Source organism: Polistes fuscatus, unplaced genomic scaffold (assembly GCF_010416935.1).
Source record: "Polistes fuscatus isolate 324 unplaced genomic scaffold, CU_Pfus_HIC Scaffold3, whole genome shotgun sequence".
Classification (NCBI taxonomy): domain Eukaryota; kingdom Metazoa; phylum Arthropoda; class Insecta; order Hymenoptera; family Vespidae; genus Polistes; species Polistes fuscatus.
The window spans coordinates 11,740,184-11,763,979 of record NW_025113107.1 but is presented as its reverse complement, the minus strand read 5'-3'; the positions used below and the strand labels follow the sequence as shown (position 1 = coordinate 11,763,979).

The 23,796-nt window shown below is 32.4% G+C and overlaps 2 protein-coding genes and 1 non-coding gene across 3 annotated transcripts; 1 reads left to right on the top strand and 2 right to left on the bottom strand.

Moving 5' to 3' along the window:
* The first annotated feature begins 492 nt into the window (after positions 1-492).
* On the top strand, positions 493-574 carry Trnas-cga. The gene has a single exon. It is a non-coding gene; the product is annotated as a tRNA-Ser (tRNA).
* Positions 575-2,313: 1,739 nt separating this feature from the next.
* On the bottom strand, positions 2,314-5,863 carry LOC122519721 (MD-2-related lipid-recognition protein-like). Its single transcript, XM_043639383.1, has 4 exons — positions 5,718-5,863; positions 3,639-3,764; positions 3,147-3,316; positions 2,314-2,495 (listed from the first exon to the last, which is right to left on the bottom strand). The coding sequence occupies exons 1-4, from the start codon at positions 5,824-5,826 to the stop codon at positions 2,412-2,414; spliced, it is 489 nt and encodes a 162-aa protein (XP_043495318.1). The 5' UTR covers positions 5,827-5,863; the 3' UTR covers positions 2,314-2,411.
* Positions 5,864-10,322: 4,459 nt separating this feature from the next.
* On the bottom strand, positions 10,323-22,943 carry LOC122519720 (putative mediator of RNA polymerase II transcription subunit 12). Its single transcript, XM_043639382.1, has 15 exons — positions 22,862-22,943; positions 22,159-22,460; positions 17,583-17,720; positions 15,779-15,846; positions 15,331-15,626; positions 14,432-14,721; positions 14,088-14,354; positions 13,067-14,036; positions 12,548-12,728; positions 12,232-12,362; positions 11,862-12,010; positions 11,607-11,786; positions 11,014-11,118; positions 10,737-10,937; positions 10,323-10,591 (listed from the first exon to the last, which is right to left on the bottom strand). Exons 1-15 carry the CDS (start codon positions 22,941-22,943, stop codon positions 10,430-10,432), a joined length of 3,522 nt encoding a protein of 1,173 aa, XP_043495317.1. The 3' UTR covers positions 10,323-10,429.
* Positions 22,944-23,796: the final 853 nt, after the last annotated feature.

Genomic DNA, 23,796 nt, shown 5'->3' with positions numbered 1-23,796 from the left:
GATTACAGTGCATTCATTTCAAAATATTTACAAGTTATAATGTAATTTGATCACACGTCATCACGATTTTTAATTTGAACGTTTTCTTTACCGACAGAGAACACAGAATTATTTGTCAATGATAAAACTAGTAATCATCAGATGGCGCAGCTTATCCATTTATTGATTTTTGTTCTTTAATAATTTTAACAAGATGCATGTTTAATAATAATAATTAAATTTGTTATAATAAGAATGAGAAAAAATCTGTAGTATAAAATAATTTAGGGAACTTTGATAAAAAGAAGCGAGAGCCATATTGAAATTGAAGTTTAATAATATTTACAAACGTTTCGCATTTACAAGGTCTATAATTCTACATTAAAATATATACAAATTCATTGTCAATATAATAATACTTTTTTTTTTATTATTTAATATTATTATTAATTTAATGATTTTTACAAACATGAATCAGTTTATAAGCATTAATTTGAAACTTCCTTTACACGAGCTGCGGTGTCCGAGTGGTTAAGGAGTTGGACTCGAAATCCAATGGGCTTTGCCCGCACAGGTTCGAATCCTGTCCGCAGCGTAACTTTTTTTTTTTAAATTTTTTTTATATTTACGTAAATGAAAAGATATGACGATATATTTATCTTTAGTTAAATGGGTCGAGTAAAAAAATGTCTTCGTAATTTTAATGTGTAAATAATTTTTTGTTTATTGTTTAATTACACAAAAAAGCTACACAAAAAAGTGGCTATAAATATATAATTATTTAGCATACGAATATCTTATTCTTGAGTAACGAATCTGTGAAGATTTTTATTAAGATCCGTTTAATATTTATATTAAAATTAGAATTCATTGTTTAATAAACAATTAGAATATTCTAATTATTCTTCTATGGTGTCTGCATTTTCCGTACAAATTAGACAAATTTTTATCTCCTTATAATTCAAGTAAAACAATAATGATTAAAGTTAATTATTAAAATACATTATTTTATTATTACATTTAAAACAAAATTTAATTAAACAATATAAATTTAATTATACAGGATCAAATTTATTATATTATCACTGTCCTGTCATAAATTAATACCATTTTATATTTGAAACGCATTTAAGAAAAACTTATTTTTTCAATGTAAACGGAAAATAGGGTAAAAAACGAGATTAATTTTTAATTATAAATAAAATAAAAGTAAAAAAACTTTTCACATTTTGTGTAAAATTCTGTCAGTATAATAGAACGATTGTTCGTCACGAATTATTTCTAAAAATCCATAGATGGCATCACGATCTTTTCTCATCAAAGTTTGACGAAAGAAAAATACTAGAAACATTTATGCACTTTTTGTCATGAAAATAATTGGTCTTAAACTTGTTAAATTTACATTTCGAATAATGATTCTGAAATTATTATTCATTATGGCGGCTACCAGAGTAGAGTTTGCAGAAGAACATTGTACAATTATTTTAATTTGTTCGAAAGAAAACCATCGAAGAGAACTTAATGCAGTAGCATGATATTTAACTTATTAACGAAGTGTTAAGAGTAAACGAAACGATACACATACTACTCTTTTAGCGTATATATATATATTTATGTATATATATGTACACATATGTATGTATATACTTGCATAGAAATGTTCGGTAGCTTTTGTAGAAACTTGAGAGTCGTTAAAAGCAACATTGATTACGCGTCTCTTTTCCATGACCCTGCTGTTTGGAGAGGCATTGAATATTTCTTTCTTACTATTCCTTTTTTTTTTGTAATTTTTTTTTATGCGTACGACATTTATTTACAAAAGAGGTGAAAAAAATTATTATCTCTAATTATTAGAACTTCATGTAATTATGATAAATAGTTATTTGACTCACATATCAACGAACTGTTAAATGAAATAAAATACAATTTATTTTTTTTCGTCAAAAAGGGAATTTTTATTAATTTTATTTCATACTGAAAAATAATGGAAGAAAAAAAAAGTTATAAAGGTCTCTCGTAAATATGAATTGTCACATCAAGAGCAAATTTTTATTTCTCTTTTTATTAACAAAAGAATGAGAGGACTCAAATAAACGTGAATTTTCAAATGATAGAGATAATTTTATTTCACATCAAAACGACATTCGTATTTCTTTTAATATTATTTTTCTTCTGACAAATAATAAAAATTCACATAATCATAAGAACAATTAAATGTTTTTCTTTATTATTTATCTTTATCGTTCAAATAAACGTATCGTTTTCAGGGGACACGTAAAATTGAACGAAACGTGATAGAGAAAAAGGTAGGGTTGAAGAAATGAATCGTAAAAATTAATTTTTATTTTAATTATTAAATCACAAAAAATTACAATGGTCGAAGTTTGGTGACGATTAGAAAAAGGACTTTTAAAATAAGCCTATTATCGTCGTCATTTGTGTAACCTAATTTGGAACATGAAACAACATTCTTGTTCTTGCTCGTTCCACATTTTCCACTTGAGGTCGTACATTCTCTGAAAATAAAATAGATGAAATCGTTGAAATAAATTCGGCATACGAGTTAAGTGTTTCGTTTCAAACGAGACAGGATTCTCCTCTCGTTGCACAAGCTCTTATTCAATATATATATATATATATATGTGTGTGTGGATTTAAGTATATATATATCTCTATATATATGTAGTATATCTATATGTGTGTTATCTCGGTACGATGATAACAAGAGGGAAAATGGCGCCATATTCGTAATATTCGCTTTTAGGGAGATAAAACGATGTCTCTTTTATCTTTCTTTTTGTTTTTCACATTACGAAGAGGCGAAAGGCCATGGAAATGCGTCTCATCAAAGGACAATGGGTTCTTTAACAACGTTAAGTACATATTTACATGAATTGTATATGATACTCATGCATATATGCATATATGCATATATATATATACATGCATCTATGCATTTATATATTCTAATATCTACGTGTGTATCCATGTATTGCATTTTTCTATTTATGTATGTATGTATCTGTATGCGAATGAATTAGATCTTAGAAAAATATTCCACGAATAAAATTATGATCGAAATGATTATCGAATAAAATGATTTGCAAGAGAAGAAAACAAAATGTATACATATATGTGTCTTAAATCATTTCAAACAGTGGACTTACAATGGGGAATTTTTTTGAGATAAATAATTGAACGTTGTAAGTTTGTTTTTGACCTGGCACAGCCGGGCACGTAGTCATCGTGCAAGCATCACCGCTCATTCCTATAAATGGGAGATCAGCCAGAGCACTGGCCCAATATGCTCGAGTTTCTAATTTATCTCCGCTAAAGTCTGAAAAAAAAAAATGATTTTGTAATTAATTTGAATTATATTCAATTACAATGAATTAATGAATAAAAATAATTGAGAACGATCTCTTTCGATACTTTATTTAAATATAATATTATTATACTATATGATAGATTTACAAAAATAATAAAATATATATATCTATATAATAAACATATTAGGCGCGTTAACAATTAATTTTGTGACGACGAAATAAATCAAATTTGAATGTTACGGATTATGTAAATATAGATATACTTAATATAGTTAAATGTGCGACTTGAAAGTAATATGGCAATTATAGTGAGTTAAGCAACCTACTTACTCGGTGTATAATCAAAACTTATGCTCGAATTATATCCCCTCCTTACTCGGCATGGTTTTTCTTCAGCTGCTTCTCTGCAAGGATCCACTCGTACCTCGTGTATAGTGCAATTGGAGACTGCATCGGCTGTGGAAAAACAAAATTATTATACCCCATTAACGTTAAGTTTCCGTATTCAATTCCGAAAAGATTCCAACAATTTTCTACAACTAACATAGTATACTAGTACTCCTATTATTAAAAAAAAAAAAAATACAAAAACACAAAGGAACATTATTAAATTCATAATTTGTTCAATTTCGATTAACAATAAGAGATATTTTTCGAATAATCGTAAACGTTAAATGTATTTTATTTCGTTCATTGGAAAATCATACGAATGATATATTATTCTTGAAACAAATTGATAATAAATATTTACAACGATTATCGCTTATCTTATTTTATGTATTTTAATTTAATTATATTTACAAAAGTTCGTAAGAAAAATGATCGACAAATAAATTGAATCACTTAATTAGAAAATTAATGAAGTTAGATTAGATTTGTTTAATAATATTTGTAATTTTCGATGAATGTTTTACATGCAATATATTATTTAAAATATTTATGAACACACACATATTCGATCAACTTTTTATTACGTTAGAAAATTATCGAATAAAAATTATTTCCGTGTGACGTAATTTCATAGAAATAACTAAACTAAACTGAAACTAGATGAAATCGATGTGCCGGTCATCGTACGCTGACCTTTACGACATTTGATAAGCAAAAATAGAAAGAAATCAACGAGTAAACATTTTTAGTTGGTTTATCTACTTTGTAATCGTTCAGTACTAATGTACTCAAAGATAAACAATAAGTATTTTTCTTTTTATGTAAATAATTAATAAATGGACACCCCTTGAGTGCATTTTGAGTACTGTCGAACGTATGATTAAAGATTAATCGATTTTTCAACTTTCCAATTATTTCGATGCTGTTGGATAATATTTTATTTAATGATTAACTATTAAATGAATGAATGAGTATCAAGAAACTTGCTAATTAAAAGTATAAATTCAATAAAATTACTAGGAAATTGTAAAAAGAATTTATTACCTATCGTAACAATTGAAGGAACATTTAGTGAAATATAAATCCCTATTTTAATGAAAAAATTTCAACATATAATAATTCAATAAAGAGAATATAATTTAATTAAGGTAACATCAATTTTATTATCTCCATTTCATATAATATATTTTTCCAGACACATCCGTACAAAATTTAATTTGAAATATTTCAATCTCGAATAACAATTCGATGTTATACTTATGCAAATATTTCGATGATACGATACGAAGAAATGTAATAAATATGTAAAATCGGAAAAAACTTTTAGAGCAACCCAATATTTATTATCATTAGATTGTCCAAAAAATTCGTAATGATTTAAAGAAAAATGTATTCAACCATTGCAAATATTAATCAACCCATTAATCGGCTGAACTTGTTGGGCAACCCACATCTACACCCTTCTTATCGTTCACATATATATATGTACCTAATTCTGTTTTTAAATTATTCAACACGATCGACCCAAATTCTAAGAAGAAAATTTTGAAAAATTCATAATGTATTGTATTATTTTTGCTGATTTTTCTTAGTACTGGAACTAATCTTTTATTTTTCGACAAATGTAATATATATATATTTTTTACAAGAATTTTCGTTTAAACATTGAGTACGTATCTATCGTTTAAAAACAATATTAGGTATATATATACATTTAATTCTGTTTTTACATTATTTAACACGATCGACCCAAATTCTAAGAAGAAAATTTTGAAAAAACTCATAATTTATTGGTATTACTTTTGCTGATATTTCTTAAAACCAGAACCGATCTTCTATTTTTCGATAAATGTAATATATATATATTTTTTTTTACACGAATTTTCGTTAAAACGTTGGCTACGTATTTATCGTTTAAAAACAAAATTAGGTGTATATGTACATTTTTATTTCTTAATATATATCTCTTTATCTTTATATAAATAAAATCGAAAATATAGACTTGTTGAAAACACTCACGATTTGGCTTGGGACACTCGCGAAAATGTACGACTTCCGCATAGCTCTTGAACGATGACAAAGCCAGCAAAAGCAGAGCGACAAAGACGAATTCACCGTTTCCGTTCATCCTCGGTCTACGGTACAGAGACGAGTGAAAGAAAAGTATCGTCGAGGGTCGCTTCAGAAGGCGGATAACGATCGAGATAAAAAGTAAGAGAGAGAGAGAGAGAGAGAAAGAGAGAGAAGGGAGACGAGGCCATAGGTCAATTGAGATAGTATATCTTTGCTTGTAAGGAAGTTATATCGGACCTAGTATTTCGTTTATTCGTTCTCTCTTCTTTATGACGAAGTAAAGTAGAACTTTAGTATTCATATATACCTATCATATATACATACGAACCTATGTACATAACCGTGTGTATTTGTGTTACACGTTTCCCTCTCGACGCCAAACGTTTATCGATTGTAGATTTTCAAAAGGGAGAGAATATATATTCGATTAATATAACGAAAAAGAGACTACTCGAAATATACGTTTGTTAGGTATTTATACAAATGTGTGTGTGTGTATGTGTGTGTGTGTATGTATATACGTAGATATATTTATTCTCACGCGAATCAGTGGACAACGCGTGACCCAGAAATGATGATGTCATATTTACTTGACCTCTCTCTCTCTCTCTCTGTTTTTCTCATTATTAAAGCATCTTTTTCTTCTCTTTTTCTGACAAGTACCAGAACAAAGTACTTTTAGTTGGTACTTACATGGAAACGATATATCTCTTTCTTATTTTTCATTAGTTTCTTTTTGTTATCGATCGAAAGAAAATGTAATTTTTAATCGTAATGCTTTTTCTATCGAATTGAAGATTCGTCAGAGTAATGTCGAAATTTTGTAATAGAGTTTATAAATAAATAGATATATCGCTATTATTATTATTATACGTATAAATAAATAATAATCGTAGTTATTTTTTTTTTCTTGACGTGGCAACGTGGCTCGTCTTGACGTGGCTGTCTTGCGTTTGAAGTTTAATCGTTTATTGCGTAGTGCAACCTTTTAATTATTGTTCGCTGATAGGAAACTTATCGAGCAAACGAAACAATGTTAAAATTCGTTGAAGTTATTATTTCATATTTTGTAAACTGAAAATTATTGAAAATTATCTAACTATGAAACGAAATAAATATTTAAAAGCGTGTTACGGTATAGATACTTTTTTTTAATAATTTTCATTTTCGAGTATAGTATAAATGTGCAGATAAAAAAAAAAAAAAAAAGAACGTAATTAATAATTCAATAAGTAACTTCGATAAAAATTATCAACGTAAAATAAGTTGGTAAAAATTTACGTTACGCGGCGTTTTACTTTTTTGTTTATTCTTTTTGATTACACTTCTTGTCACGATTAATAATCGTCTTCATTGACGTATATACGTATATATGTACATATATATTATGTATATGTATGTGTATCTTTGAAGTATATTGTCAGACGTTTGGCACATTGACCCGAAGCCATTTCACCCTATTTCCTTCGCGGCATGAGATTGGTCAGCTTTGATTCGTCACAGACATAATGAACCTGTCGTATTTGACGATGATAGTTAAGTTGGAAGCTCCCAAAACCCTTCCCGTTCCAACCACTCACCCAACCCCGCCCCTCTCCTTCTTTTTTTCTTACTCGTATAAGTATATTTATACTACTTACGTGTCGCTATCATTCAAAGCATTGTTCGATTAAAGAGATTTGTCAGTCACGCATTATTATAACGCATGATTTATCGTCATTCAATCTCATTCAAAGATACGTGCATATATTTATTTTTTTCTATTTACGAAAAATAACAATTATATACTTTTATATTTTTTTGATCGATACAATTGAATTATTTAAGTAGATATTTGCGTGTTTGTAAATTTTTTCTTGCAATTAAATCTTTTGCTTTTTTTGTTTAAATATTTTACACGTCTCGGAATTTACTGATTAGTTTTGATTGGTATTTGTATTTATCCTATATCGCTGCTCTTAATCTAACTTTAATTCAACCCTGATTTTATTCTAATCCTATTATAAGTACAGAACGTTTATATTTAAAATACTTTTTACCGATTTTTATCGAACAAAATATTCAGATATATATCGATCATTTATTTTTTTGTTTGTCTAAATACTTACCACATAATAAACGGAAGTTTCTATTTTTATAACTCGTATTTATCGTGCTTATTTGATCGTACTCGTAAATTAGAGTACGTACATTCATTAGAGATTAATTCGATATACACGTTTATACAGAGTGTCGAAGAAAAATATTTGTGGAATAAAATTGAATAATAGAAGGAACAAAAAAATGTATAATTTTTCATCGGAAAATATATCTTTCTAATCTAAAATTGAAATATACATATACCGTTTAAACCATGCTGATTAAATATACGGATTTATTATTCCAATCAATTTTTGATAAAATAAATGTAACCCCTACAGTCTCATTTCTCTCTCTCTCTCTCTCTCTCTCATTCACAATGAAATGAAATTGGAGCGTAAAACTCGTTGTCGATTTCAGAAGTTAGTCCATAGACGATACAAAACTGCCAAGCAGAAGGGTGATGAGGTGGGAGGGGAGGGGGAGGAAAAAAAAATAAGATGGGCAGAACGACGAAATGGAAAAAAAAAGAAAGAAAAAAAATACTCAAGCGCGGGAGTTCGACGATCGCACTTTTGTCCTCTCTCGTAAGAAAACGATCTCTCATCTGTGTCAGAAAGAGAGAGAAAGAGAGGGGGGGGGAGGGGGAGGGGAAGAGAACTCGGCTCGAACGATGGCGTGGCCTCGGATGACCAATCAAAGACGAGTCCACTAGAAAAAATAAATGGCCACAATTGTTAAAGTGTGCATTTCCTGATAAAATACTTACCTCTCATTTGTAAAACAGTTACCGATCCTTGCCAATATTTTCGATTTTTTTTTATTCGTTTTTTTTTTCTCTCTCTTTTCTCAAAATCTTGGAAAGTCCAAATTACTCTTTTGTTCATTCTCGATTTACACAATTATTATTATTATTATTATTATTATTATTCGTTTGTGTGTTGGAGTTTAGGGTGTAGGGTAGGGGGTTAGGGAGGAAGAAGAGGAGGAGGAGGAGGAATTTAAAATATCCGTCGAAAGATAATAACGTGAGTCCAAGTTCTAGTAAGCCTATTATTATTTAATTCTCGTAATTGATATCGATTAAAGTCGATGATGATCATAAGGCTAAATAATTATGGATCGACGAGGCGTCAATTATTACGTTCTATGGCCGAGGTCAGGGGCCATAATAACGGATCACTTTGTTCGACTTACGGAACGGCGAATGTTCACGTTTAGAGAACACGTTGGTTTAACATGCGATTATTCAATTGAAGACGACGATTCCTGGTCAAGTAGAAACTTTGCCGGGCTGTCAAAGTAAATCATTCAAAATTCCCGCCAAACTTATGAATCCTTTATAATTGATTCGCGTGATTCGTTAAGATACTTTTTATACGACCAATATAGATAAATTAAGTATTAGCTGTAACTATGTCTACGATTTCAAATTTATAAATAGAGTAATAAAATTTTGAATTTAATTAAAATCGATATATATATATCGTTATTATTATATATATTATATATAATATAATAAAACACACTATAGAGAAGGTTCATTTTTAGCTTGACATTATTTTGTTAACATTATTTTCGTTCTTGAATTTTACATTCAACATTTATAATCTTTACGGCTTTAATTTATATTGATATTTTTAAATTCAAGGGTATGTATATGTTTTAGAAAAGAAAAAAAAAATTAATTAAATAAATAAATTTGTTGCTTGAAAAAGCTTATGTCGAATCGTTTATTAAATACAAGATTTAACAACACAATAATAATAATAATAATAATAATAATAATAATAATAATAATAATAATAATAATAATAATAATAATAAAATACAAATATTCGTAGCTATATGTCGTCGTATATGCTATACGTCTCTCTTTGGCAAACATACATTTGCGGATCTTGATTTCTAGTGCTCGCAAGATTTTACTTACGTGCTTTGAGTTTGGGAAAAACTTGAATTATAATAAAATATAACGAGGGAAGAATTCGCAGGCTGGTATTGTTAATCTTATGTTTCTCTAAAATAATCGAGCCATTTTGTTCTTTCGACTCGATATTATATTATTATACTATCGCTAAGTGTTATAATAATTGCTAATCAATATTAATTATCGTTTACCACTAACACTACCAGCTGCTGCTATTCTTATCAAATATTTACTATACACGTTATATATAACGCAAATAGTAATAATTATTATTATTACCATTGTCATAGCGATTAGTATTGTATTAAAAATGTTTCATTCGAGTGATTCAAAGTTTATATTATGATTAAAATATCCTTTCAGTCGAGGCACAGATACACACACACACACATTTAACGTGCGTTCGATCGTATGTACATTTTGGTACGCTTAAAAACCTGTCGGATTGAATAAAAAAGAAAAAGGAAAAAAGGAAAAAGAAATCAAATAAAATAAAAGTTAAAAACAAAGATAAAGAACGCGAAGAAAGTGAGACAAAAAAGAAAAATAAAGAGAGAGAGAGAGAGAGAAAGATAAAAAAAAGAGAAATAAAATATAATAAAAGTAGTCTCTCGTTATCGTCAGAGCGATAAAAAAGGGCGTTATCGTTTTATACGACGTATACAGCGTCCTTGCACACGGATATCCTTGCCTCCTGTAGGATTCTTAGCCTTGGTCCCAAGGGTATTCCCATTTTTTGTAATCTTTCCTCACTCAAGTAGGGCAACTCCACCATACCGACCTTCTCCTTCTCGAAAGCACTCGCGTATTTCTATGAAGCAGGAAAAAACCAATTCGTTTTGAATTCAACGAGTCATATCATTGGAATTTCTCATCCTTCGAAATTAGTGCTTTTACATTTTATATATATATATATGTATATATATTTTGTTTTTGTTTTTTAATCATTTACCAACCTCATACCCAAGTTCCCTGAGGAATAGTCTGATAAGGGGTGGTTCCGTTCCGAAAAATTTCGTCAGTTTTTTCACCCTCGACGGATTGGAAAGTGCCGGTAATTCGGAGTCCTTTATCAACGGCTGCGACTGCGATCTCACCATCGCCATGCTCGTTTGAGTTCGAAGTGCTGCTATTTCCCCCCTTATGTTCTCCATTTCCTGCGAAAACCTGGTAGTAGTGGAGTCTTGCGACAGTCGTTTCGATTCCCGTTACAATTTTCGCGTTCTCGCTCACCTGCATCATCATGTGTTGGGTTCTCATTTCCGAGCTGAGATGTGCCACAGAACGTGCCAGCGTCACCACGTGAGATTCAAGCAGTTGAAACCTTTTGTTGATACTCTGAAATAATAACGATAGCAACACGGCTAATCGATTTCTTTACGATCATTGTCACGAGTCAAGCGCGCCAAAATTCGAATCCCTGGATTGTAGATATTGTTATTACTTTTCTTTTTTGTTTCATCGTAATAATAAAATAAAATCTATTTTATTATAACATTAGTTTTAGTAATTTTAAACCGCACGGAAAAAACACAGTAGGTATACTTTCGAAACGTGAAACTGTTCCGTCACGCGTCGAAAAACATTTTGTAATAATTCGATGCGACACCAGTTTGTCATGTAAAAAAAAAATTATATAAATAAAAGTAATAATATATATATCATCCTACTTTTCGTTAAATATTTTATTAATATTTAATAAATTTATGGCAGGAAATGGTGGTAAGCTGGGCTCGTGACATTTATGTTTCTCACGCACACACACACACACACACACACACACACACACACACACACATATGCACTCCTTTTCGTCTCGTGCTAACCTTGATGTCTTTGGCTTTTTTCATACGATCGTCGATCATGTGTGATCTACGTTTATCGTGATGTCTGGTGACAGGTCTAGAAGATACCGATGACGTTGGTAACGACGAAACAGATCCATAACTGGTCAACCCTCTCGTTTTTCGTCTCTTCTTAACACTTCCACCCAACAGTTTCAATACCTATAAATATCGAAGTGAAGGAATTGGAGATAAGAAAATATGTTCGATAAATGTTGTATACTATTAAACAGTTACCTCGCTGTACATATTTTCCAAGCCCTCCAATTGTTTCCTAATCGTTCTTGCGTCGTTGGTACTAAGATCGGAATCACTGCGATCTAGCATCGAATCCAAATCGAGTCCGGTCGTCGTTGACGTCAGATCAGCAACTTTCCAGTCAAAAACTAACATAAGTTATTCTCATTCGTCCATATGTTTTATATCAATGAAATTATTTAAAACAGGACTGTTCTGTCCTGTCCAAGATTTATTATATAAAATCGTGAAATTCGTTAACATATATATTATTTAATAACAAAGTAATTGTGTGTGATTGGACAGTCCTAATTTAGAATTTCTTGGGGATTTCTCATGAGAAACAAACATAATAAATCCTTGAACTTACGATGAGAAAACTTTTTACTCGAATCCTTTTTCGATGTCGAAGCACCACGATGTTTGGAACTGTTTAAGAATCCTCTTTTCTCCATTGCCTTGCCATAATCACCGTAACTCGGCTTGGAACCATATGGCAAACTGAAAAAGATATTAATACACGATCGATTATCCTTTCAACGTTTACCACGTAGCAAAGGGTCGTCGATTCGATTTGAACGAATCGACGGGTTAATAGAAATTCGAAGGTGAATTGATGCAATGACCGGAAGTAGCATCATCTCTCGTTTATAGAGGAAGATGGGATCCGTTTGAAGTCACGTTACCTCGCCGAGTATCGATTTCTTGGCGTTCGTGGGCTTTCATGGGGTGATAGAGGCGGTAGTGGCGGTGTCACAGACGATACACTTTCGGATAGAGTCGAGTGTGCCATCGCTGGTACGTCTCTTGGCTCTAAAATGCTCCTCAATTCAGATTCCACTATATCGACCCACTCGGAATCTTGCGCTGTTGTTAAGTGGGACAGAAAATATAGCTTTATAATCTGCTTACTTATTTTCGTATCTGACAAAAAGATTATCCGATGCTTTTTTATTTTCTTTTTGTTTCCACTAATTTAACGATCGAGGAAAAGCTAAACGATAATTTTAATTAATCCATATTATTGTATTATAATTTTGAAATAATTTTAAGTTAAGAATGATAGTCAAGAAATTGCAATATCATAATATATATTGGCCAATAATAGTATCCTTCATCGGACAGATAATATCTGTTTAACTGACTGAGAGATTATTTCAAATAGAAATGGGGGATGAAAATAAAATATGTATGAAAACACGAACCTTGCGTCAAATTTCGATCCTCCGGAGGTGGGCGCCTTCCACTCGAATAAACCGCAGAACCCCTTCCTGAATCGACGTTCGAAGAACTTTGGCCAGCTTTATCGTAATCCGAGCCAGATCCTTGATTTTGGATCTTAAGTCGAGCGATACCCTGTTCCAATTCATCCTTTCGACTGTCAGATTTCGTGGCGGAATCTTTAACCGAGTAGGAGGAACCAGATTCTAGTCTTTTAGAGACATCCAATCCTAAGGTTTTTGAACTGGCTCCGATTCTCGTACCTTCCAATTCGCAATCTTTCGATATTTTACCAACAATTGAATGATTATTATCGTGTTCGCTTCTCCTTTGCAATTCCTCAATCCTTTTTTGTACGGATATATTCTCCGGGGAATCTTGATTGTCCTGTTGAATCATGTTAACACCGGGATGTTCATGATCTCTCGTGGAAGATCTGATCATTTCGTCCCTGTGTAAACCAAAGCTAGTTTCTGGCCTATAATCCTCCTTTCTTTGCGAACCGTTCCTACCAAACTCGTTCTGTCCTCGATCTTCCACGGTGATTTCGTACTTCTCCTTGTCCAATTGATCCATCGTGTGATTCTTTAGTCCATCCACTCCACCAGGATTTCTCGATGCCTCGCTAATGGCTCGTTCTTCTTCGTAAGAGAGCTGAGGTTGAGAGGCTGCCTTTTCAATTCCTTTAGCCGAATTTCGCCTTTGGAACTCAACCTCTTGATTTGTTTCCGACTTCATATAGACTTGCGGTACACCGTACCTTGGCCTACCTTGAGCATAATGATAATATACCTCTTGACTGGATATCCTTAATTCTTGAGTTTGTCTAGAGGTACTTGGTAAATCTATTTGCGACCTGGACATAGCTTGCCTAGCTTGCTGATACTGTTGGTACGATACGCTGTTCGGGAAATATGCTTGCTGTTGTTGTTGTTGCTGTTGCTGTTGCTGTTGCTGCTGTTGCTGCTGTTGTGGTTGCGGTTGAGAAGTATTTCTTGCACCGGCTTGTTGACCCGCCATTTGTTGCTGATGCATCTGCTGAATCAATTGACGTTGGTGCATGTTTTGAGCGTGCTGTTGCGCAAATCGCGGACTTTGGTGATGATTTTGGTTCTGATGCATTAACTGTTGGGTGCTTTGGTACGGTTGACTCATATGTTGCATGGTATTTCCTGTTTGTTGTTGTTGTTGTTGCTGTTGTTGCTGTTGTTGTTGCTGCTGTTGTTGTATAGGTAATCCGTGTTGTTGTTTCTGCACCGTGCTATTCTGGCCCTATTGTATTAATTGAAAATAATCAAGCTTAATATATATGTATTTTTTAAATGTAAACGAAACTTTGACCATTATACCTGTCCCTGAGTAGGATTCGAATGTAGTCCTTGATGAGATTGTTGGTTGGTCAATTCGACGGTCCCTTGAACAACGTAATCTCTGGCTACATTTTGCACCTGTTGACCACCTGGCGTAGATTGCCCGAAAGAAGGTAGTTGAGTTTGATGGACCGTTTGTACTCCACTAACCGGAGCGTGATGAGTTACGTGAAGCTGCGCGCTCTGTCCCGGCAAGTTCGGTTGAAGTTGGCCAGGTAGTGGTACACTTTGTTGATTGCTCTGGTAACTGTACGAATGCCCGTATTGACCTGAATCATCGATATCATCCCAGATAGTACGTGTCACCGATGTTAACTATTTTCCAAGTATAGAATACGATCAAAGATCGAGGAAGTTAACAGACACAATCGTTCCAATTCTCATGCTGAAATTACAATTGTGTAACGAAATTATACCACAAGAAACAGAAATAAAGAAAGAATCAAATCCAATCGAATCACTCACGCGAGAGTTCTGTTATTTATCGCGAGAGTTCGTTGCACTGCGCATTGACCGAAGAGAATGCGTACGTAAGAGTAATGCGTGTTTCTCATTAATAAAGATGGTGTTGCTAATTATAGCAGAAAACATCAAGCCTCGCGATACGCTCGTTGTGCATGCTTATATTATTATATATATTAATATAATATAATTCTACCCGGTCATCCACCGTGTCAGAGCATCTTTTTTTTTATTTAAATTTCATTTTTCATACGATCGATCAATCCTAAGATATATTATTGTGTTTATTTTCCCTATTATTATTATTATTATTACTCTACAAAAAATATGATGACGATAGATAGACGTTTTGTTTTCTTTCCTCGATCAATCGATACCTGTTCGATAATAAATCACGTTCGACGAGCTCGTTTTACCGTAAGCGTTTTTAGGATATTGCTGCATATTGACAGGAGGTTCCTGAGCACGTGGTTTCCCGTAAATGGCTTCCTTCTTTTTCGCTTCCTCCTCGTCGATACCCTTACTGGATTTCCTTAATTCGTCGGCAGCGTTGTTCAAACTCGCTTCCGGTTCTGGCTCAACGTCCTTACGATTTTGACCAAATCTACTTGATATCATGTCCTTTATAGTATGATAGGTCCTTGACAATGACTTTGATTTATCCTCGTCTATCTTTGTCGATCTTGAGACCGTGGTACCACTTGCGGTTGATCTAACGAAAATTTCAAATAAATTTCAAGTCTCAAATAAAATTATCCTAACGATCAAGAATATAAAGAGAAAAAGACAAAAAAAAGAAAATGAATAAACGAAATGATTAGAAACAAAAAAACAAAAGAAAAGCAATAGTGAAATATTTACAACGAAGTTTCTTGAGTCTGCTGATAATTCCTCGTTTGAGTTTCTTGCCTGACCTCGTGCATTTGATTCGCCTGCAAATAAAATAGAAAATTATAACAACAGCAACAACAACAAAAGAAAAGAAAAAAATAATTATCATTGATATTCGATCCGTTAATCAGTAGTTTATTCTTATGACATTCTAATCGTTAGATATCATTCGTATTTCATTCATATTTCTCTTTCCCTTTCTTCCTTTTTATTTCTGTCCCTGCGAAAGGAATGAAGAATGAAGAGAAGAAAAGAAAAGAAAAGAAAAGAAAGTATCAAAGTCATTACAAAAGTCTGACAATTTTTCCAACAAAAGTGATTCCATCGGAATCCCAGAAAATGATTCTCTTTCGTAAAGGGCACTGGACGGCTAATGGCTCGAGGCGGTTGTAAGACCGAAGCGCGTGTGCGCTTAAGCCACACATGGAATTTCAAAGTTGTCGGACTGAATTCTCCGGTTCTTAGGAAGGGATGCGCTTGGAATAACAACGCTTTGCTTGGTGCAAAGCAAGAAAGAGAAAAAGAAATAAAGAAATAAAAAGAGAGAGAGAGAGAGAGAAAGAACCTAGCGTGGTTCTTCTCTCAAGCATAGGGCCCTAAAGCAACGTATCGTGCATACGGAAAAAGCTTTTCTGACTTATGACTCTGCACGGATACCATCGTCAGGATTACGCGCGTTTCAAAGATAAAAAAAATGATTATTTTTGCTGCCCCTTCCTCCAGAGAAGAAGGAGAAGAAGAAGAGACCGAAAAACGTCACCCCCGCGGCCATTCTCTACGGAATTCACGATCTTACCAAACCTAAGGGTCTCTACGTCCATTTTTCTTTATCATTCATCCTTTTTTCTTTTCTGTCTTTTATTTTCTTATTTGATCGCAAACTTCTAAACGCGACGACAACCGAGATTACTTTTATACATCTGTATATATATAAATATATATATATTTGTATATATATAAATAATATCTGTATAAATAATATCTGTATATATATATATGGATTTTCTACCACATATTCACGAGAATCCCATATTTTATTTTCACTTTTCATTTTATCATGTTATGTCAAAGTATGTCATCATGTACGTGTACGAGTATATATATATATTTAATTTTCTTCTCAAAGAGATAAGGATTTTTCACTACTTGTATTTATTTTTTTTTAGTTTCTTTTTTCTTTTTCCCAAGTAGATTAGATCGTACTTCTAGAATGGGGGTATATAATATATTTGTTATTATTATTATCTTTCGTAAGTCTGTAATGTTAATATTGCGTAGAGTATGATAGTATATTATAACGCAACTGGAGAAACTTAATATAGTATATAGAGGTAGAAAGGATTGCGTTAATGAAAGGATATTGTAATATATATTCTCAGCGAGTATGTGATAAAAATCTGAAAGAAAGCTTACTTGTCTTTCTCTCTTTCTCTCTCTCTCTCTCTATCCTTTTTTTTCTTTCTTGTCCGCCTACAATAAAACCATACTCGAACAATTAGTTATCAACGTGGGTGTCGCGTTCGATCGTGAAGTTTAAAAAGATAAAACGTGTTACGTACGATTCTTTGGATGTGATTCATTAATTAAAATTACCCAAGAGTACGAGTAAGATAATTAATTGTCACGAACGTTAATGCCGAGTTATTTTCATTTAACGATACTCAAAGGTGTTGGTTGGTTGGATGGTTAGTTGGTTGGTTGGTTGGTTCGTTGGTTGGTTGAAACGAGGTTGGTAGAAAGAATAAGATTATAGTTATATTTTTTTCTTTTTTCTTACCTCTTGTACCCAAGCTTGTTGCTTGATAGGAGCATCCGGTGCGATCGCTACTCTTCCGGCAGTCCTCTGTTTGTACTCATGAAGAATGGGAATCTTGGAATTCTTGTCTCCTGACGACAGGACCACCTCTCGTTCTATCTGCAATCGGAAATGCGCGAATTCCTTTTACTTATCTTATTACTTTGTTTCCTTTTTTTTTCTATCTATTTTTTTATTATCGAGCTAGACAATGTATGAAAATTTGATATCGGATTGAAAATGTGCGTGTTATTGTATGTGCTATGTATTTTATAATAAACAATAATTCTTCTTTTACTTATCATATTCTTTTTTTCTTTATTATTTATCAAAAGAGAGAGAGAGAGATCAAGAAAATTTATTATTAATATTTATATATTAGACTTAGATGGATTTATTATTGATTCAATTTATAATGCAAAAATTATCAAGATAGATAATACGAGTTAATTTAATACTGGATTTTTAAATACATTTAAATATTGTACGTAAGTGAGATTGCGATAAGACTTGATCCTGTTATTAATTTTTGTTCCACGTCAAATTCATTTTTATTTAAAAAGATATAAAAGTTCTTTCTCTCAGAAAACTATTGTAATTTATTAAACAATATCTATTTAATTTATTCAATTTAATCGTATTTATCATACGAAAAAATATAATATCATTTTTTGAGTCATAATATTAAATACATATACAGGTAATACGATAAATATTATCAAATCAAATTAAAGTCAGCACAGTAAATTGTTAATATAAAACGAAAAATTAATATTTACAATTTCTCTAACTTTAAGGATGAAATCTGAGATCCATTTAATTGTCGAGTCACACGAAAATGAAGACAAAATATATAAATATACATATACATAGGACATAGCATTTATTCTAATTAAATGACCAGAAAAAACGTATATACCGTGTAACGAGAAGTTACAAAGTAAATTTTGAGGAGACGCCTAGCATACGTGTGTTGTTGGGATGGTGAAAGGCAGTGAATTCCAATAAAGAGAAAGAGAGAGTGAGTGAGAGAGAAAGAAAAAGAGAGAGAAAAAAAATAAAAGAGAAGAAAAAGAAAGAAAGAGAGAGAGAGAGAGGGAGAGATTCTTCACTCTAGGAACATGAAAACGGAAGGAACAAGATCTTAGGCAACTATCGTATATATATATATATTTTTTTTTTCTTTTCTCATTCGCATTCGAGATTGGAGATTCTTGCATTGACAATGTTAATGCGAGAAAAGACGACGATGCACATGCGCTTGGTACCGAACGATTCGATCGGAAGGTACTTCTTGCGTCCATTCCCATGATACACGACAAGGAGACCCTTGGAAAGATACATCGAGACTAACCTCGACGTATGTTCCATATACAGGGTGTTCCATTAAAGTTCTTAAGGATCGGGCAAGAGTCTTTTAGAGGGAAATATATAGGTCAATCGATGTTTCCTTATATACTTCAGAAGAGAAATGTCTTTGAGTAGTACTTAAATCTTATCCAATCGTAGATGGAAACAATTCTTGTACGATAACAAGGGACAAATATAAATTTGTAGTACAATATTTACCAAGGATATTTTAAAAATGTATTGAAAAAATAGAAAAAGAGAAAAGAAAGAAGAAAAATCTCGTTTGAATCTCGTTTAACTATGCGATAGTTGAATGTTTAATAAATGTAATAACATTGGCATAATTTTGTAGTAACGATTAATATTCTATTACGAATATTATTTTTTATTTGTATAAACTTTTGGAATAAAAAAAAAAAAATAAAAAACACAAAACGTTAAATCGAACACCCGTTATATGAAAAGATGTATCTTGTGCGTGTAGGTGTCACTGAACCAAGAGGAGACGAGTTCGGTTAAAAGCACTTATTGTTAGTCGTACAAAAATCTTGAAAAAAGTACAACGAATTGTTGTTTTTGTTGTTTTGTTGCGAATGAGACTATCGAAGATCGTGGAAATTAAGTTAGTGGAAATAAGTAGGTTTACGGATAATTACGATGTGAATTAGTATAATATTGATGAAATCTTGTTATCGTATCAATAACTGACTCGCCTAATTCGCTTGACTCAAATTTCACGAATAATGGAGAAGTGTGTTTAAAAAGTCTTTCGGGTTGCAATCCCATCGATGCCAAACATAATCTATAAGAAAAATTTTACCGTTCTCCGTTATAACGTAATTTCCATCGTATATAAAGCGATTACTATCATGGACGGATAAACATCTACTTTTGCGGTTGGTGCGGAATAACGCGTTACATTGCACGCGCATAATTTCGACAAATACGGGAATTGCATATTCGTTTCGCGCGAGTTACATTTCCGCAAGAGATGAAAGATCACAAAATCCAAGATGTTCGTTTGTTAATATGGTTGCTACATGATCATCATAATCGTCTTAAGAAATTTAACTTTTTTTTTTTCATTTACAATTAGTTCGTTTTTACTTATACGTTAGTTAGCGAAAATTAAAGTAACCTTTTTTAGGAATCACCTTTTATATACTTCCTCTTATTTAATTTTTTTTCTACATAAACTTATTTCTTTCTAATAATAGTAAGAAGAAATAAGCCAATGCATTATATTGTTTTTTTATCTACAAAAAGTTATACAATATATTATATTAGGACGTTTATTAATATTTCATAAATTCCAATTCAAATATCTTTTATCACACTTAAAAGACCTTCTAACTAAGTATACTTTTTAATAATATCCATGATAACAATTTTTATATCCTGCCCCTTTAATCTACATTATCTTAAATTCGATACAAATAGGTATATTATACTTTCATTTTGTAAAACCTTTTAGATGGAAAATTATCTAACACGTTAGATGACCGATTACGATACCGATAATATAACATTAATAATCATACTGATCGATGCTCGAGAATAAAGAAAAAGAAATTCAAGAGGACTTATTAGAGATTATCATAAACCTATATAGATAACGTAGATGAATAATAATGCAACCGATTGCAATCGTTTACCGATTTTTTCTCGCCTTTGGGGACTTCCACAAAACAAAAAAAAGTGGACTATCTAAACGGCTATCGCAACAGTTCTGGCTTCCGGTAAACGGTAATAACGACTGTATGATGCCCCCCATCCCACCCCCCACCCAAACCCTTTTACCATTTTGTACCAATGTAGTCCTGAGAATCTGAGAATCTTCCCAAGAAACTAACACACCACTAACGTACATACAATGAACTGCTATTTGAAAATTTCACTAGTAGTCCAGTGTCCGTGTTTTAATTCGATCATTCGCAGCTTAAGTATTATAATATATTGTACGTAGTTTATTGCTAATGAATAAACGTTAAATCAAAATAAAAGAAATCTATGTGTTATCATGATTTACAAGATAAACGAGTGCACGCGTATTATGGAAAATAGACCGTATTAATTTGAATTTGCATTTGCAAATATATGCGTAATTGGGAGGGGGGAGGGGGAAAGGGAATAAAAACCGAAGATACGAGGATTAAAGGAAAATAATTATTTCTCGAGTGAAAAGAAAAAAAATATCTCAACTTGTTACATATATATATACCTACTTGCTCAACCTACGTATAGCGTATAATATAGTCGGTGATCTTACGGTGGCTTTACGGGAGCTCTTGAAATAAAGAAAATAAAATTATCGTATCGTTTCGATAATAATTTTACCGGACGTTATCGAAACCTCGCAGTAAAATTCACCGACACACCGAATGCGGGTTTGCTCGGTTGGATATACATATATATATATATATATATTTATTTATAAGAACAAAAAATGTATATATAAGAAAAAATGAAGCAAGAAAATAAGAAAAGTAAAAAGAAAATGAAAGAAAAGAAAAGTTTAAGGATCGTTGAGAGATACGAATAAGGTTGACGTCGTAGGACGTAGGGTATATCGTGTCGTAGATATATATATATATATACACTTACACACATGCTCGTCTACGTTCGTGAGCATGTGGAATAAATGCAGACGGTCCCTCGTTAATTAACTTACCGCACCATCCATGACGCGTACCACCACCTACGTTATTCTTTACGTACCTACTATCTCCTTCCTTTCTTTTCCTTTTTTTTTTAATCTCTTCCCTTATTTTCGATTTTTCAACTCGAACAGTTCAAAGATCTTCCGGCAAAAATTTATATATAGATATATAACAGGTTAAAATTTCTTTTTCACTCGAGAAATAATTGTTTTCCTTTAATACTCTCACCTTCAGTTTATATACATATATATATATTTTCTATTATTATAAATATATTTTTAAAAAATATTATATAATGTACTATATTTTTTTATTAATATATTATATAATTATATATATATATTTTTTTTTTCTTCTCTTCGTCGAGATACCTAAATTGTATTTAGCATTTTTCTCATTGTAATTCAAATATTTGTCGTTGTAGAAAGGAAGTTTTGTTTAAATATTCCTATCACGAAGGAAGAATAAATTTGCGAATGAAACAAATAATTTGAGTCGTTATTTATTTGTTAATACGCGAATTTATTTATTTATTTTATTAAACTTACCGGAAATTTGCTACTATGAGTCTGCAAATTGGCCGCCTGTTGAGCCTGACTCGAACTCTGTTCCTCACCGTAAAGCGGTGGCATCCTGTATTCCGGTGCAAACGGAATTTGCCCGGAATTTCGGATTTCTGTTTTAACGTTAATCGAGTCTCTCCTTTCTGTACCGGAAGTTGGTACTTGTGGATGTACGGAGGTTGCTACCGGTTGTTGCCGATCGTCCCAGAACTGCTGCCCGTTCTGTTTCTTTTGATTGTTTGGCACCGGTTTCGGTGGTGGTATTGCCTTGTAAGGTCCTTCCTCATCTGCAACCATGACGAACAATAATAAGCTTCTTTTTTTTTATTTCGATTCAATAAAATTCGGGGATCGTTTTTTCTTTTTTATAGATGAATATATTTGTCGGATAAATATATGGGCGGTCGATATTATTTTATCGTATAATATTTTATTGAACATTTCATACGAAACGTTCGTTAAATCAATTTTCGTTTTGTTTATTTTTCAGATACAATCGTTATAAAAAATATTATTATTCGTATACTGCGAACTTAATATCGTTGAAACGCACGTTGATTTATGTTACAGCTAAACACACACACACAGACACACACACATATAGACACATGTAGGTACACACGTATATAAAAATGTCACCTGTGTTCGCGCTAAAAAAAAAAAAAGAAAAGAATGATCACGCTTATACCTTGATTATGATTCTGTCGCCTAAGACGATTCTCCTGCTTTACTTTGCGAACAGTAGTTGCCATTGCGTGTTGGCTGACCATCTCTGAAGGGTTGTTTCATAAACGTTGGTCTCCTCTTCCTCCCTCCCCACTCTCACCCTCAACCTTACAATCGGATCCTTTCGCACTTCGGTCGAGAACACGCGAACTTCTTCTCCCTTATCACTTATCGTGCCTCGTGAAAGTAAGAAAAATAGTAGATGGAAAACTATGTAAAACATAAATACCGTATCCCTATACACACGATTTCGTCGTAAATAATTAATTAAAATCTAAGAAAATCGATCAATCCCTCCTGAATGATTATCCTTATTTAAAAAAATCCTAGACGGGATCAGGAACAACAATGTGACCACTTCTGCTGGTAACGTACTGAAAGAAGTCTAACTTTCCATTGAGTGAACGTCTGGTTCCGCCATTCTGACTTCACTTCCGGTATCGTCCCACCACGCCAAGAGAAATCATTACTAACTACTACTACTACTACTACTCGAAGGGAGAATGATCGAGACTCTAAGGAAAAAGAAATAAATAAAGAAAGGAAGAAAGAAAGAAGGAAAGGAAAGAAAGAAAGAAAGAGGGGTGGTGGTGGGAGGAAGAGATGGATGTAACAGGAGAAAGAAAGGAGACTTGTCGTGGATGAAAAGAGGAAGAGGAGAGAGAGAGAGAGAGACATGCTGTGGAAGTGGGAGTTAAAGAAAGAAATAAAGAAATAAAAAAGATAGAGAAAGAGAAGAAACACACAGACGCCGAGATAATTTATTCCAAGTCCATACTCAGCCGGACTCCGTGGCGCGCGTCGGACGAATATCAAGCTGCCGCTACTGTCACCGTGTCCCAGACGATCTCTCGATCCTCGATAGATCTTCTGGTACAGCAAGAAGAAGGTATACAT

Excerpts from the sequence above, each read along its gene's own strand:
- LOC122519721 (XM_043639383.1), bottom strand. The coding sequence starts at position 5,826 with ATGAACGGAAACGGTGAATTCGTCTTTGTCGCTCTGCTTTTGCTGGCT. Across the intron at positions 3,317-3,638 it reads AAGTTTTGATTATACACCGA|ACTTTAGCGGAGATAAATTA; the intron begins GTAAGTAGGTTG and ends TTTTTTTTTCAG. Across the intron at positions 2,496-3,146 it reads TCTCAAAAAAATTCCCCATT|AGAATGTACGACCTCAAGTG; the intron begins GTAAGTCCACTG and ends TTTTATTTTCAG.
- LOC122519720 (XM_043639382.1), bottom strand. The coding sequence starts at position 22,943 with ATGGTCAGCCAACACGCAATGGCAACTACTGTTCGCAAAGTAAAGCAG. Across the intron at positions 22,461-22,861 it reads GCGACAGAATCATAATCAAG|ATGAGGAAGGACCTTACAAG; the intron begins GTATAAGCGTGA and ends TCATGGTTGCAG. Across the intron at positions 15,847-17,582 it reads AACAAGCTTGGGTACAAGAG|GCGAATCAAATGCACGAGGT; the intron begins GTAAGAAAAAAG and ends TTTTATTTGCAG.